Consider the following 17,500-nt stretch of genomic DNA (forward strand, 5'->3'; position numbering starts at 1 on the left):
TTCACTTTTCCCTTGGATGGAAGTAGCCTCGTCTCGTGGCGCCGGTATCGACCATCGCACGAGCAGAGTGGCCATTTCATTCAGCACTATCTCAACATACATAAGCCCAGCAGACGTAGGCTTCTAATGGGTGATCGCATTCCGCAACTGTAACGGATTCACCCTAGGTGTTCTTCCCTCTGGTCCTCGGCAACCAGCAAGTTTATCCTTCATCGGACAATCTCGTGCCTGAGGAGGACTCTTACATACAAATGAAAGAGCCAGAGTCCGCCTTAGAAGGCCTTCTTTGCTGTCCATCTGTGTGAGAGGCATTCTTCCACTTCTGGCCCGATTTCTTCTTGTCAATTTCAACCCCTCTGTTGTGCACTAAGAACTTTAGGAAGTTTCCTGCTGTTACGCCAAATGCACATTTTTACGGGTTCATCTTCAAGCCGTGTTCTCGCGCTCAAACACTGTCTTGAGATCAGACAAATAACCCGAATAAACAGGGAAAGACTTCACAACTACATCGTCAATATACACCACCTCTACGATGTTGACAATAAAGTAATGGAAGATGAGGTTCATTGCTCGCTGGTAGGTAACTATAGCGTTATTCAGACCGAAGGGCATCACCTGCCAGCAGAATAGTCCGTCCAACAGCACCCGGACAACGGAACGCTGTTTTTGCCTCGTCCTCTTTGGAGATGAAAAAAAGGTTATACCCTAAGTGACCGTCCATGAATGAAAGAATTGATTGCCCATAAGCTCTGTCCACTAACAGATCAGCGATTGGCATTTGGTTCTCGTCTTTTGGTGGGGCAACATTGAGATTCCGGAAATGCATTCTTTCCCCCCAGCCCTTGCTCTGGGCTTTTTGTTGGGGCAAAAATACGATAGATAAGGGGATCTAATGCGAACCTTGACGCCCGACGGGCGATAAAGGTAAGGTAAGGGACAGAACCAATGCTGTGTGGAAAGATGCAACGAGGAAACCTCTTCCCGTCCCGGTCGAAAGCCGTGCAAGCAAAGACGTTAGAGGATACTGCATCTCGTAACGGTAGAAAGAGGAAAGGCTAAGCGAAAAAGGTTAAGATTGCTTAATGAGTTATGGCCACTAGTCATTCGGATTTCTCCTTACTCATGTCAGTATTCTCACTGGGCATTTTAGCCTATATCTCCGCTTTCGCTTCCGTACTCAACCGTCTCTCTCCTTAGTCCGATCTAGCCTCTATTGATTGAGAGGGTTGAAGACTCCTTTTATTTTATTAAGGAGTCTTATTATTGTATCGGCCTTGTAAGGAGGATTAGGGAGATCATAGCTAAATAAGTCGTAGGTGAAGAGAGATAGAAGGATCGGTGACGGATAAGAGTATGGAGGTCCCCTACGCTCGCTAATGAGTAGCCCATCCTCATCATTATAACCTTCCCTTTCCCATGGCATACATAATGGATATATATGGAGCTTTGGGTGGTGCATTAATAACTTCATGATCTAAGGAATAAGCTTTTCCACTTCATAAAACTCAAGGAAGGGCTTTAGACCTTGGTGCATTTGAAAAAACTACTCATACTTCCCCGGCCACCTTGACTTCGGTCGTAGGTTGAAAGCCTATTCCAGTCTGTAGCCCTTTTGTTTACCTTACTCAAGATCCCCGAATAGAATGAATGAGATATCCCTTTCTTTAAGAAGAACTGTTAGCAAGAAGACAATTTATCGGATCGGCGAATAGATTGTCGATCTTTAGCCAATAGCAGTAGGAGTAGCAGTCACTGGTCTTTCTTTAGCAGGGAAAGATCTAAAAAGAGAGCAACTCGTAGAGGAATTCTATCTTTTGGTTTACCCTATAATAGAATAGGCTCTTAGCCGGCTCGAGAATTCACTCTTTGTTGAGATAAGACAGTTGAGATGGAGCTTTCCCCCATAGCAAGAGGGGATTTGGCTCTTTGTTTGAAGGACAACTACTATTTCATCAACTGCTATTGAATCAGCAGAAGAAAGCATCAAAGCAGAGGAATAGCTATCTTTTACAAACAATAGAGAGTCGATGGAATTGAGGACTTTCTTTCTCTACTGTTTAGTATGAGATCGCTGCCATAAAGAGGGAGTGAGATTCGGCTTAAGTGAGTTCAGTGCCCCGATAAAATGAGTTCGCTTCGACAGCACAGCGAGTTAGTTCAGTGACAAAGGGGTCTCAATCAACATAAATAAAGTACGACACCGCTCTTTAATTTAAAAGGGTCCGGAAATCTCATAAAAGTCAAAGAAGACATATCGTAGCGGATTCACGGTATCCCGGATCAAAGACTGTCCTTCTTATTCCGCTTCGCACCTTAGGTGAGTGCAGTTACTTCCGAATTCAATTCTTTTTGATTGAGTTCCGGTAAAAGAGTTAGGAACGATCCCAAGTGAGACCGTCTTCGAGATGCTTTGAATAGCCGTAGTCATCTCGTAGTCAAGTACCCCAGCGATTCGACTCGTCTTATCAGACTAAGATCAGATGCGGGATTACCTGTTGATTGCGGTGTGCTTGTCTTGGTTGATTTCGCATATCTCTTTCTTGTTCTTCGGCAAGCTGCTCTTGCTCAAGTGGAATCAGTTGCAGTTGGCATATATAAATAAGTAGAAGATCCTGTCTTCTTTTATTTAGGAATTTAAAGAGAGGAATCCACTGGCCTTAGCTCATCTAGCCGTAGCTCATTGGGCGGATTGCTTTGAATAGCCAAAGTCTTTTTTTTGAAAGAGAAGAATCAACATTCTTGGATTAGGCTGGTGCTATCTCTTATTTAAGAGAAATAATAAGGAGAAAGGCTGCCTTAGGTTTAGGAGTTTCGAGTTTTCTCTGCTTTCATAGGCTATCGCTCCTTGGTGCCTAGCCTTTCGAAAGGAAGCCTGTCTGTCTGTACACACCTTATAACTCGAGTGTACCAAAAGAGATCGGATCCCATCCCGATTCAATACTTCCGAGATTTAGGGGTTCGCTGAGAGCTTCTTCACTCAATTACCAAGATTCAATCGACTTTCTTTTTCCGCTCGCTGCCCGATGCGTTCTTTAAAGCCCTGCTATACCTGCAAGGATAGGTGGAAGGCACATGCTTCTCTTTACGACGTAAAGGAATTACCTCTCTTCTAATTCGATACTAGTTCCTATGACGTAAAAGAGTTTCATTTCGGCTATTACATCTATGGGTCAACTACTTTCTGGAGTCTCTTAAAGAGGGGATCGAAGCAAGGTCCAATCCCATTATTCTAACTTATAATACGATCATCTCACAGATGAAGAAGTGAGCAAGCCTTTCTCCAATGGATTCTAACAGCGCAGACTAGGCATCTTTATCTGATTTCAATTTCTATATTAGTAATAAAGCCCCTTGTTTCAAGGCTAGGGCTTCCCGGTTTAATTGCTATTTGAATTTAGCAGCATTGGCCGTAGAATCAAATATGGACGGTGACTGACCACTAGATCTGTCGATCGAGACCTTGGTCTTCCTGCAGTGCTATAGGCTTTTGACTCTCTCTCTATGGGCTTCGGGCTAACGCCCGCAATCCTCCAACGGTGAGACTGAGTGTCTTACTTTCTCTTAAGACTACAGAGGTACGTAAAGTAGAGGTCCCTCAATTCAACTATCTCTGAATACTTTTCTGGGTGACCAAGACATAGACTAAGATTCCTTTGTATCCGGGCGCTTACCTCGCTTGTTAGGGATCGATGCTTCGCCTCATCCGTGCTCATTGGAAACCTTGACTCTTCAATAGATTCATCTTAACTTAAGATAATAAAAGTGGTACTTTCTGTTTGCCTTCCCGTCTTTTCTCAGCGGATCCGCCACATACTCCGAAGTAAGGTTAGTGACGGGAACGTAGCTATCTTTTGGTCAGGTTTTCTGGGGGTTGGTTCCTCTACTAGAATAGGTTCCGAACGCCTCACTTCTCTTACTTTCGGTGCTTATCTTCAATCATAAGATGGTCACCCGCCCTAAGCAACATCGGTTCACCATAGATATCTCGAGAACTTCTCTTCTTGACTAGGATAGCGCTCTTCCTTCTCAAAGATTTGCCTTTTCTTCACTTCTCCCAGCGCTGCTCAAGAATCATTCTGGTATCTACTACTCCGGTACCTACTATTCTTTCCGAACCTGGGGCTTCGCTTGCTCGCCCACCGTTCTTTTGTAGGGGTAGGCAGCATAGCATCTTTTGGTTTTCCACTTCCAAGAAAGACTTGAGTGAATTAACCATTCGCTTACTCTTGTAGACCGCTCTCCTCTTTGTTATTCAAAATCTTGGGTAGCCGGATCTTGATAATTCGAATGGGCAAAGCTCTTCCTTTGGTGATGAAGTTGGGCCGTCTTTATTATGTCAATTCTGGGTCAACCATATTCCCATCCTCGGCTTTCAGCCTCAGATACTTTCCAACCGGAAGGATCACTACAACTTTACTCAGGTCGGGCACTACCCAATGAGAAAGTACCGGTTACAGTACAGGATACCACAACTAATTCACGACTCCTCCATCGAGCAATGCAACTCGAGATGGAACATGTATTATTTCATTCAAAATAGCTATTCTAAAAATATGATATGAACAGTATTTTCTCATGAAAAATGCAACTTTGAAATTTCGGCAGAAAATCTTCAAACGGTGGTGTGATCCACACGAAAAGATACAAAAAGGCTGTCATTGGGTGGAGAATTTCCATCCATTTGCTGTCTCGTTCGCTACCTCAGGTCATAATTACGCCATTGGCCCAGTTGGAGTTCTGACTATAGCTGCAATCTATCTCATATTGGGGAGAAGTGTACCGCAGTGGAGATATTGATTTGGTAAAAGGATTTACCGGACCCCAAGCAAGAGAGCTCAGACCGGCATATATTTAAAAAAAAAGAACTGGATTGACCAGCCAACCGGCTAATACATTTATACAGAAAGACCAAGCTGGTGTGCCACACCTTCAACTCCAACTACTACAGGAAAGATTCCACCTCCCTCTCATGAATCAATTTGATGGATCGTACCTTCCTCTTTTGGAAGTTGGAACTCCCGCCAACCGGTGACTCTGGTTTACCATTATGATGATTTCCCGTTACTTCCTCTTCCCTATTATTTGATTAGTGATTAACTACGACTTTACCCTCGAATTAGTATGTTGTTGTTACTATTCCCCTTCCTCTCCCAGCAATCAAACTCCTGCGCGAAAGCCGTTGCTCCTTTTCATAATACTTTAAGAGCCCTAAAGTCCTTACTCTAACAAGTAAGCAAGCGCTACGCCCCTTTTAGGTTAGGAAAAAATAGAAATGCTTGACCCCACTCGTGCCATTTTCTTCTTTCTTCGGGATTCAACGGCAAACAGTCGACGTGAGGCACTATTCCCACAGCAGCAGGTTGGATTCTCCAACTTTTGCAAATGAACCCCGTTCAAGCTCAATCCCAATAGTCTCATCTGGATTCGAGAACAAGGCATTCTAGCGAAAACAGCTCCTTTTCTGTGCGTGGATATCTTATACCAATTATTGCAAATAACCCAATCTTCCAAAGAGTCAAAAGAACCGTAAGCAAGAGACCTAAATAGGGTGCGAAGAAAACTACATCGTCGAAGGGAAGCCGGAAGCGAAGGCTATCCACAAGGAAGCGACTTACCTTCTTACTAGCAGAATGACATGGCAAAGCCTTTAGCACAATCAAGCAATCAAAGTAAGAGGAAAAGATCCAAGCTAGCCCAAGCCCCGAAAGGAATCCATCTCAACCCCTCTTACTAGATTGAGAAAAAGCGATCTCAATACGATCTTTTTAAACCAATTTATCACTGGCATTGGAACGCACCATTCTATACTAGTATACTGAGCAGCGTGATCAAGTCAAGTCCTTCTCTTACCGGATTTCAATTAGATTAATGTGCGCTCGTATGGGAGTAGAAGCCACTACTTCCCTCTTCCCCCGAGATGAACTACTCTCGCAAAGAACCTTCCTTCTATTCCTTACGTCAAGAGCCAATATCTATTCCTTCTAGCGAGTTGCTTATTCTCTGGGTGCACATGGAGCTTTCCTCTTCTTTAGAAAGAGTCCTGCATGCATGAAAAGTGGACAAGGAATGAATGGCAGTTGCTAGAGCGATAAAGACAAGGGACGTGGGATAATGGTAGGAATAGCTCCTAGGAAATAAGCAGTCGGGGCACCCGTTGAAGATAGATTTGCCCGTGCTACGGCCGGGAATGGGGAGAAGGCATAATAGAATGTCCTTCCTTCTTTTGAGATAGATGTTACGGAGCCCTTTCCCAGAGAATCTTTAAGGATAAGGATTAGCCCCATGTTTAGGGAATCCGATGAAGAATCACCAATAGACGTACCTGAAGACGCAGTCTAACGCTAACGAAAGCCCTTACGGCTTGTTCCTGAGTTCCAGATCAGATTGAGAGTTCAGACCATTAGAAATCCACTCCTTTTTACCAACAAGGGAATGGCCAAGCACAATAGGGATCCGCTCGGGAAGAGGAAGGAATTCGAGTAAAAAGGTTATTAGGATCCTAGCCTAGCTAAACGCAACGGAAAGGAAAAGAGCTCAACGAAAAGCAAAGATTTCTCGGGCAAGTGCTCTATCAAAGACGAATTCCCTGGAAGAACAGCAGGATTCAGGGTCAGCTCTCTCATCATAAAGAAGTGAAAATGAAGACTCGGACTCGGCTACCGGCTGCCAATGGGATAGCACCGGAGCTACTGCCATCCTCTTTACTTCTCTATTCTTTCGCGCATTTTTTTTCCCGGAATAAATCCACTGTTAAATTCTTACACCTAAACTTCTTAGCAAACTCAGCGCCACCCACATCTGAGACTAAAGACTTAGGAAGTGATATAGTCACACCTAAATCCTTAAGTTAAGTGTAGATAGGTAGACTTCTGCCACCTTTGAGTCGGCGATACAAATCTAGTCACCAAGGATAGCATACTTATCAAAGCGCTTCCCCGGATATATCTTCTCCGCACACCACCAAATGGTGAGACAGTGTAAAGAGCGGCCAAGAAGCGAGATATCCAAGAGGTTGCCAGTCCACACGGGAGGACAGTTCAGTGAGCTTTATTAATAAGGAATTGGTCACGAACGATAAGAAGAATCATAATAAATAGAGTTGAATGAAATAGTCGAATGGAGACTTTTTTCCTGTTCTTCTATAGGTATTAGCATTCTTTGGTATCTGTTCTTCCTTTCTGACATTGCATTGATATAATTCTGACGTCAGCTAACTCTTCCTGTTGATGAATTAGCTAAAGATGCTTCTTCCACTTCTAACTCCTACTCGCGAAGGGAATATAAGAAAAAAGGAAGGGAATTGAATTAACAATCTACCGTCACTTAGCTTATGAACCCTATATAAATGACGAATTAAAGAATTAATATGAATTACCTGTTAGCTAGTCTTAGGAAAGTGAGATAGGCAGGAGATGCCTGGGAGGAGTCCGCTAGATCACGATAAGCTCATTAACTAAGCCTTCTATTTCTATTATAACTCTGAGATGAGAGCTAAAATGTGGGATTCATTTTCGTATGATACCCCTTTGCTAAAGACAGCTAAGGATAAGCCGGAAGCTAACAGAAGAACTCATAGCTAACAAAGCTTTCCCACAACAACAAGCAAGCGACGTCTTTCTTGACCGTTTAGTAGCTTAATCTCCCCAGGTCGGGCTTGGCATAGTTACGAGGTTCCCGGCATAGAATGGATGAGCGCTCATGAGTTCCCACTATCGAATCATCTCAGTTCCTATTCCGGGCATTGAAAGCTGAAATCAAAAGACATCAAGGCCTAAGTCAGACAATGATGATCTTCTCTTAAAATAGCAAGAATAGCTGGTGGAGGACTCTGCACCCAGTAAGGTCGACACAGTCAGTCAGGAAGATGCTTTGCCACCCAATCGGCCGAAGCATTGGCTAATCTGTTCACCCTTTATACCGACCAGCTGTGGTGGGACATCCGGAGTTGCTGCACATCACTAACAATAGGCCTCAGACTGCGATCTGTAGACGACTTTTGACTATGAAAAGCTTTCAAGACCTGAGATGAATCTGTTTTCATACATACAAACAGAAGATAGCTGTAGAGAAAAAGCCAGGTCAGAACCTTTCCTAAGTGTAAGTGCATGAGCCTCCGCCATGTCCACCGAAGAAAGAGTCATTTTCTTTTCTTTATCGCCGAGCGTCTTTCGAGTCTCATGTTGACTTTTCTCTTTCATGTGATACTTCGCCTTAAGAACTAGGGCTGAGCCCATACAACTATTATTGTTTTATACTCTGCGGGAGATTGGTATTAAACCGAAAGCCTAACCTGGACTACTAATGGCTTCTTCTCTTGTTAGAGGAAGCCCAGGTTCAAAGTCTTCTTTATGTTACACGTAGCAACTCTTCTTGTTCAATCCTTTAATCGGAACGACGAGAGAGTGACTAAGCCGAAAAGGTAGAGCGGGAACTGGGTTCATCGATGACCTCAAAACCAGTAGCAACCCTAGCTTAGCCTCTTTCTGAGCGCTGTGCTCTATCTCCTCTCTTCCCTACAGCACCCTTGCTTGAGTGCTATGCGCGCGATTGCTTCCTTATATAGCTAGCTTCTTTGTTTTCTTTTATAAGTATCTCCTTACTAGACTAGCTTCTTTGAGAGAGAAGGTTCCCCCCTTTCTTACTACAGGGAATGGGATAATGAGGAAACGAGAATAAGAAGGTTTGGTGAATAAGAAGGCAGAGGCAAGCGCAGAAGGGAAGCAAGAAGAAGGAAATATGAAAGAACCCTTCCAGTTAGATAAGCTGCTGTAGGAGCTTGCTAGGGAAAAGTCTCTCCTGGTTATGTTGCATAACTAATATCAAATTTCACAGAATCCCTTAGTTTAAGGGCAAGCTCACAATGAAAGGAAGCTAGGTCTTTAATGAGGTGATCGTAACAGATTAGTGATGAATCCAATCACGGAGCTTGAAGCCTAGATAGAAAGAAGACTTGAATGGAAAAGGGCAAGTCGTTAAACCGAAGTTCCTTCCTATGTCTCCCTCAGCGAGGGTTTGTGCGGTCTTCAAAGCGAACCCAGGGCAGGATGAAATCCTATACCTGATAGCAATCCGCCCCGATACGATAGTGACTTGATCTAATAAAGGGAGCTTTAGTTGAATCATTTCCAACCTAACCCTTTATTTCCTCGGATGAGGTCTCGCTTATTTTCTAAGATTTCCTGCTTCGAGTGAGTTCCACCCAATGGTATCCCACCAATCTCTTCCATCTTCACCCAATCCAGAAGGACTTGAACCCAATAGAGCAGAATGGCTAATTCCAGAAATCGAAATGAATAAAGTCCTGTTCTTTTACACGGTATGAACTAGAACATAGTTTGAAAGCCAATCTCGAGATCAACCTTCCACAATCCAATCTATATGCTGAGGTATCCCCGCAAGCAGTACAACTATCCTCCCGTCCTACCAATCTTCCTAGTAAGGGTCAATTCACTGGCTTGCTCTATTCCGCACTGAGGAAGCTGTGAAAGATTGAGTTGAGGCAAGCAAGTACACAAAAAGGCTATCGCTCATCCGCTGCAACTAGTGAGGGTTCGGTTGGAGCAGTTACTGTAGCATTTGCGGTTACGGGTGATTGACTCTTTCCTAATAGAAGATAGAGTCTATACTTGTTAGGGATAGGAATATCCAATCTCAGTACTTCCTCTTATAGAGCAGAAACTGCTATAGGGAAGTATTCTTCTTTGGAGCATATCCGTTGCGAATCCCTTACTCATTGGCGCAGGCTCTGAAAGAGAAGTAGAGATGCGAGTCAAGCAGGCTAGTCAAGTACTCCTGTAAGCCATAAAGCAAGGAGTGACTTACCCATGCCAGCTTTCAGTCGTCTTTCTCTGTTTACATTCTCGTCTGCTTTCTTTTATTCCCATCTCTCTTCATTCTTGACTGACTATTGTCTAAGTAGGTAATGATGTAATCCAAGGGTGTAGGATAAGGCCTGGAGTCAGCACTTTCCAGCTTTTAGAGTTTAGAGATAGAGGTCCTTAGTTAGCCTTTGTCTCATTTCCCCTTTCCTTACTGCAAGTTCGAGCCTTCCTCTTCTGCTTACTTCTAATTCCTTGCTTCTGGGTACTGACTTAAACTTAAAGGAGAATATCCCAGCCTTACTAAAAAACTTTCTTAGCTCGCGGGACTGACTTGAAGCCTTTCTCCGATTCTGCTTGAATTGAGCTCTGATGGCATGATGCTAGGTCTGTTTACAGCATTGACCGCGGTATCCTGCTTGCACGGACGGCGTGTAGGATTGCCATAACGTAATATGAATGGTTGAATGAATAAATTTTGATTAGTAATGTGATTTCTTTCATCCTTGTTCGGCGCTTGTTATTGAGTTGGTGTAAAAGAGGGCTAAGCCCAAGACAAGAATTCCAATAGTTCGCTTTTTCGTTTTAGCGCTACTTGGATACTTCAAGCCAAGATCAGGACGATGGGTGGGAGATAGGGGCATGCATCCAAGAGCGTATTTTATCGTTGTTGCTTGTAACATTATTAACGATAAAAAGTGGCTGGCTCTATTTTCATGCTTCATGTTGTCGCCTTCGAAATCGATGCTTAAGTCGATCCACTTGCATTGGTGGTCTCTCTCTTCCCTCATCGCATGCGCTTCGCTTCGACCAGGGTTTAAGCCTTTGATTGTCCGGTAGAGTAGATTTCATCCCTCGATCTGGTCTTCTGTAACAATCAGATCTTTCACTTTATTAAAGCTATTTTATTGGGGAAATAGCAAGTCTCTTTTCTTTTCTGGCTGACTTACAGCCGGGAGGCCCAGGGAGGCGTTTGGTCTGCTTGTCGCATACTACTAACCTAACCGCGAGTCAATCTATCTATATATTCTTGATGGTACGAAGCCTTTTTTCAAAGCCCGAAGGCGGACCTTATCACTTTTTTTTTTCTTTTTAAAGGCGGTCCTTTTCTTTCCCCCGACCGATGACTCGCTTGTTCAGTACTGCTAACTCTTTCTTTTTTGAGGATGCCGTCCCCTCGGGACTACCAGTAGTTTCGGTTGTTGAATCTCGTGCAAGTTAGGTTGTGCTTGTATTGGCTGCAAGCGGAACGTAGGCGCTTTAGGTAGGTGTGTGTTGACCATGCACTCTCGCGTCATGTAATGTCGTATGATAGAGGTGGTGTGGTGATTGACCTCAATGCTAATGGTTATCCCCAAGGTTCAACGAATGAATGAAGGATCGTACCCGGATAGAAATGACGGTCTTCCTCTTATGTCTCCAAGCCGGCCATAATAGAATAGATAGGCAAAGCAGCCAATAGCAGTCTGTTTTAGCCTATCGATAGATAGTAGGTTGCTTCCAAGCTCAAACCATTTGAAACTGAATTGCTACTGTATTCTTGTTATTGATAGAGTGGTTTTCTCCGCCCCTGTCAAAAAAATGAGAGGGAGAGAACTGGAAGAGAGAAGGCGCAGGTTTGGAACCCTAAACTACAAGAGGCTAGCGTGCAAAGGCTTTCTGGGGGCTCGCTTCAAAAAGCGGAGCTTGCTTTCTACTAAACGAGCCTTCACTGCCCGCCCGGCCCCTATCTTTAATCTTAAGTAAAGTGAAGTCAAATCAATGAAGTGAACAGCCCAACCTCTTTGTTTGAAGCTTTGCTTCCCCTAATTCCAAAAAACAAGAAATAGACTTGCTACTACTATAGTTATAGTATAGGAAAAAGCTTCTCTTTGATAGCGGTCATAGGGGGTTCAGAAAGAATCTGATCGTAGATAGAGACTAGAGGGTAAGGGCGGATGTAGCCAAGTGGATCAAGGCAGTGGATTGTGAATCCACCATGCGCGGGTTCAATTCCCGTCGTTCGCCCATTAAGTTTATTTATTTTTGTTACGGAGACACAAGACAAACCTAGAAAGAATTTTTTCTTAAAGTAATCTCGAGGCTTTCAAACGCATCCAAGCAATTGGTACCCGATTGAAACATAGAAACCATAGATTCGCGTCGCCTACTTGCTGAAAGCACAAATGGAATGGCTGATCATTCATTGTATGAAGTTTTTAAGACCTCACTAATCAGCCTTACACTTTTTTTAGTTCATAATGAATGAAATGAACCCCCGGATGAAGAGACATTCTCCCCTCCCTATTACTAAACCATGGGGAGCCCCGACTAGTTTACCGGGCAAATTTAGTTGTCGTGACGATACCTTTCTTAGTGGAAGATCGGAAAAGACTTCTTCACGAGACTGATCGGATCCGCCGTAGACACCCGAGAGACCTCCACAAGGCAGGCTAAAAGAGTAAGAGGACAACAAAGAGTTACGCTTTCTTTTCTCTTCCCTTGAACTTGAACCTGGTATTCCCGCAAAAAACGAATTGAACCGGGTCTGGCTGAGCCCTTCTGTCCATCCATACAAAGAACCGATTCTTGTGCAAAGCGGTGTCGACTCTTTAAACGACATCGTCCGCAAATCGAGATCTATTGGAGAGAGTCATCGAATCGTCCTTGATTCCTCGATTTCATTTCGCTAATCGTTTGGTAAAGGCTAGGAAAAGGTCAGCCCGTCATGAAATTCCTTGTCAGGAAGGGTTAGCCCCAAGCCAGCCTTATCTTCTCTTGGATATCCAAAAAGGCAACATTACATTAAAGCGGTTTAACGAGAGGTTGCTTTCCTTGGTCTTATAGTTCGTGACCTATAGCCGGCAGATAGGGGCGGAGTTTGCTTGCTCTTCACTCAGGGGCTGCTCCTAAACATGCTCTTCTTCTTGGAAATGAGAACCTAGTTAAAGTGCCTCATAAGGGCGATTATCGCTATATAACGAACGAAAGAATGTTAGGAAGTTATATAAAGGACGAGACTCAGAAGGACAAAGCTAGACTTCCCAAGGACGAGTTTACTTGCCTTACCTTATAGGGGGTAGGGAAGACCCCGAAAAAAAAGATCTGTCGAAGACTGTCAAACTAGACTTTCAATCTGCGTCAAAGAAGTCATAAAGAGCTTGGCCCGTCCGTAAGCTCCCTCCATAAAGGAAAAGAATCTTATCCGATCGGCCTGTCCGCTCATTCTCACATTTTACTAATAGGTTGATTGAAATGTCCCTTCCCTTAACTTAAGGCTTAGGACAGCGCATCTTTCAGGCTTTGAATCGCTTTAATCGGTCAAATTACATCCATATCCATGGACACCAAAGGCTTCCTAGCCGGAGAAAGTACAGTTAAGTCTACAGAGCCCTGAGAAGTTATATCTAAGCCGATCTTGCTAATCGCGAACCCCTCGTCTATAAAGGATAGGCAATTGAGAGAGAATAGGGCGATAGCCCGGTTTTGATTGAATATCCTTTCCTGTGCTTGTCTTGTATTGAGGTATACCAAAGAAATATATGAGTAAAAGTAGGTAACATAAGGTTCGATGTAATTGAACTCGACCTACAGGTAGTAGACTTACTTAGTGCTTGTGCTAAGGAATAGGAATACGGTAAGGATGGGAAACTAAGGCAGCTAAGCCACTACACTAGTACGAAGGAGCAAGCTCCGGCCCCCGTTCTATCCACTAAGTAAAAAAATGATGGGTGGAATGGCGCGGCGCTGTAGGAACCGGTCGGATTCCAACCGACGAATAGAAGTCTTGCAGACTCATGCCTTAGCCACTTGGCTACGGTTCCCTATCAATTCCATGTCTTTCTCCCTTGTCCTACTTTGCTTCACAGGTGAGACCAGGAATAACAGATGCCGGAATGCTTTTGGGAGGAAGGGCACAAATAGGTGGAGATGGATTTTCAAAAAAACTCTCTAAAACTTTAGAATCTAATCTAAGAGTTCTCCCTACCTGAACCTTTTCCGTGGCGACAATATAAAGAAGCATTTAGGGATTTGTTGATGATCCATGAACAAAGTTGATCAAGCCTCTGAAACCGGACTCTTTCTTCCCTCTCGATTCCATCCATAAAAGGAAAGTGCTATATACAGCAAGACCTACTTACTATATACAGAATATAACAAATCAATATGCTTAACACCCCCCCTCCCCCTACAACTCAAGATGCCTCAAGGGATAACATCTGGAGTTTGGATACTAAGTATCGGAATCGCATAGTGGTGTGGGACTTCGTAAGAAGATCCGCGATCTGAAGCTCTGAGGAAATGTATGGCATTGAACCCTGTAGAAAGTGATGGCGAACGAAGTGCCCTAAGTGAGTTAGGCTATTTCGATATGCTTTGTTCGCCTCATGAAACACATGATTGTGTGCTATTTGGATAACACTCTTGTTGTCACAAAAGAGAATAAATAGTAGGCCCAGAAAAACTCCCATATTCATATTTTTAAGTAACCATCGCATAATAATAATATCTGATGTAGTATCAGCAAGAGCCCTTTACTCGGCTTCTGAAACAAGAGAACGGACCGACTCTAACTAATCCACTCCTAATAACAGGAAGGCTAAAGGCAGACCTCGTCCTACTAAAGGAAAGGGCTCTTTCTATTCCGAGTTGGCCTGCACCGGTCCTATCCTATTCGATTAGGAAACTGATGATTCTAGAGCAAGTGACATCCATATCAAATCCTCCAGAAGTTATGCTCAACAGGAAAGTCATTAAGAAGTGCCACAGCACTATTGCTATTGATCGGACATTCACAATTGCATTACCTGAATGGAATGGCAGCAGTCTTCTTAGTCCCAATCCCTGCGCATTCAAGAACAAGCCCATCTAGGAATATCTAATCCCTTGGGTACGAACTAGCATTCGATTCTGTGTACGTGGTAAACTCTTGATCCTTTAAAGAGAAAGAGGGCATCAACAATTTAACTTCCTTGCCGCTGGCTTTTCAACTAACTGGCCAGGAGAGTTTACTTATGACTTCCTTAGGACTGCAATAGGGCTTGCTTAGTCACCTCCTTAACTCATAGAATGCTTGAAAACTATCTTAATTGTGACTTGCTTTCCAAAACCAAAACAGGATAACTCAAAGGCTTGATCACGGGATTTGACTTCCTGCAGACATGGACTTTGACAGTAACTATTGGGTGCCATCCCGGGGCTTCTCAGGGGGATTACGGGCTCTTGGGGAAACAAACTCTTGTGATCTTCGTATCCTCCTCCCCCATTTGTGGCTTTCCCGGTTACAAGGATTGCACCTCGTCAAGGCTTTCTTCTCAACATAATGTTTCACCGTCCTCGAGTCGATCTAGCAGGACAAGTAGTTCGAGTCTGCTTTTCTGTTCAAGAGGGAAGAAAGCCAAAGCTCTCTTTCCAGAATCACAAAAGAATACATCCCATAAAGGTGTTTACTATGATTCTTAGTCGAATGAATGAGTCCTCTACATTGGTCCTACCGGCAATTCTCTGCTCACGAACAGCCTCATGGGATTCGCCTTTCTTACGTCTACTAAAAGGAATCAATGTCGGCTACTGCCGGGTACCTGTCGGAGATTGACGAATGTGAATTAATATAGTATGTTTGAAAGGGACTAAGCCATCTCATTGAAGACGATTACTTCGATTGTCTCGAGAAAAGATAAAGAGTATAAGGAATAGGACAAGTTGCCCTAAGGTAAGTTACTTCTTGCTTGACCATTAATTCTTTGCATATGGGCAAATTACTGTTTAATAGTATCTAAAACTACTACCCGCGTGTGAGTTGTCAGCCTATCAATATCCAATATCAACAGGGGATGCTATTTGGTCCATGTCTTATTAGCGAAAGGGGTAGCTTTTCGCAATCCGACAATAAAGAAGGGAGAGACTCGCCCTAACCCGAGTGCCCGAGCGATAGAAATAGAACTTATTTGTCTTTAATTTAATACAGAAAGACAGATGATAGGAACTAGCGATCCTTCCACTGGAAGCGAAGCATACTGTTAGGTGGGACTCCCTTTCGAGTAAGCTACGGTCTCTCCTTTTACGTATTCGTTTCGACATGGATCTGACACCGGATTACCTTACCGGCTTAAAGAAAAAAAGCACTACTCTACTGGTCCGCACCAGCGTCTAAAGAAATGCCAATCGGTCAATTCATACGCGGCAAGACACCTTTCGTTTACGCAATAGAAGAGAAGCTCATAAAGCCAGCACAACTAAAGAAGGCCTTACTTTCCCTTCGAAAGTGGCTTCGTGAGTTCTTGATACTGAATACCAAGCCTCTTTCATCATTCCCCTTAAGAAATCCTTCCTTATTGTAGGGGAGAAATGATGGCACCGCCCCGGCATAGAATGGAATTGATGAGGTTTACCCAGATCTTTATCTTCTATCCATGAAGAGCTCGTGACTCTTCGCCCCGTTGCTCGCATGAGTGAAGGGAAATGCAAGTATCTTTATTTCCAGGTTCACCCGTGAAGGTAGAAAGATTCTCGTTGCTTTCCCCTTTCCTGATAGGTCTGGGACGGTCCTTTTTCTCACCTTGAAATCCAGCTATTCCAACTCCCTAATAGAATGAAGGGCAGTTGGCTTCATGGCTTGCTATTTTATAGCTGTTTACAATCCATATCTGACAATAGAAAAGGAAGTATCCAGCGTGCTATCCGCTGGAACGGAACAAGGGCTTGAAGAGCTTTCTTGAGGGGTTACGGGATGAAGCTACTAGTACAAGACCCTGACTTCTCCTTTTCAATTGAGCTTCCCCCGCTCGGAGTGGCGTCTAGCTCCTGGGTTCGTTTGCTGACTCGCCTTCCACTTTGACTTCCACCGGACCAAAAGAGAGATCGCCCAATGGCGTAGATTAAGAAGTTTCCGCTTCCTCGTTTGAGCTGCTCCAAACCTTTTCAATCCAAACAACTTTGAAGTCGGCTTGACTTGCTTCTTTCTCTTGGTGTCAACATAGGAATGGGAGCAGTTTGAATGGATGCCTTTTTTCCCTTGTTGAATCAGCCAAGTCAGTAGCCTTTCTTTTATGAGGGATTGCCTGTTGATGCAAGGAATAAGGGCTGGCTTGATGCCAAGAAGAAGCTGGTGGAGGAATAAGGGCTGCTAAATCATATGCAGTACAGTAGTACGTATTAGGCAAATGGGATTTTTCTTTCCTAGGCTCAGGAGCGTAGTAAGAGGTCTTTGGTGCGTGAATGCTTGACTTAGAGCTTGAACTAGGGGCAATCCAGCAACCATTTCAACTGGATACCATCAAGCAAGAGGGCAAGAGAGGAGGAGCCGATGAAATTCGGAGTTCTTCCCCGCTGACGTCTAAGCTCTCAAGGACTCGGATTAGTCAACAGGAATGAAAAAAAAAAGCTGGTAGCTCGAGCGAGGAGCGGAGCCTAGCCCTAAAAGCGATGTAGACGGCTAGAGTCATATAAAGTCCCATAGAAACTATATATTCAACTATTTCCATGTCTGAAGGTAACATCTCGAATTGAGAAAGTCTATAATGCGAGTAACTCGTCCTTCTATTCTTATTTGAATTCCCAGGTAAGGAAAAGAAAGGAAAGGAGGAAAGCGCAGCTGGAGCTGAATCGATTCTTTTGGCGTAGGGTAGGCTCTTTGGATAGATTGACTGGCTTAAGCCGATGAACCAGCTTCTACCACTGACGAGCTAATTCGGACTATGCCT

General features: G+C 43.8%; 2 protein-coding genes and 2 non-coding genes across 4 annotated transcripts; 1 reads left to right on the forward strand and 3 right to left on the reverse strand.

The window, feature by feature from the left end:
- The first annotated feature begins 11,750 nt into the window (after positions 1 to 11,750).
- On the forward strand, positions 11,751 to 11,825 carry trnH(gtg). Its single transcript has one exon. It is a non-coding gene; the product is annotated as a tRNA-His (tRNA).
- A 223-nt stretch (positions 11,826 to 12,048) lies between these two features.
- Positions 12,049 to 12,420, reverse strand: orf123 (hypothetical protein). Its single transcript has one exon. The coding sequence runs from the start codon at positions 12,418 to 12,420 to the stop codon at positions 12,049 to 12,051; it is 372 nt and encodes a 123-aa protein (YP_009532851.1).
- A 1,128-nt stretch (positions 12,421 to 13,548) lies between these two features.
- Positions 13,549 to 13,621, reverse strand: trnC(gca). Its single transcript has one exon. It is a non-coding gene; the product is annotated as a tRNA-Cys (tRNA).
- A 372-nt stretch (positions 13,622 to 13,993) lies between these two features.
- On the reverse strand, positions 13,994 to 14,296 carry orf100 (hypothetical protein). Its single transcript has one exon. The coding sequence runs from the start codon at positions 14,294 to 14,296 to the stop codon at positions 13,994 to 13,996; it is 303 nt and encodes a 100-aa protein (YP_009532852.1).
- Positions 14,297 to 17,500: the final 3,204 nt, after the last annotated feature.

This window comes from Glycine soja, mitochondrion (assembly GCF_004193775.1).
Source record: "Glycine soja mitochondrion, complete genome".
Classification (NCBI taxonomy): domain Eukaryota; kingdom Viridiplantae; phylum Streptophyta; class Magnoliopsida; order Fabales; family Fabaceae; genus Glycine; species Glycine soja.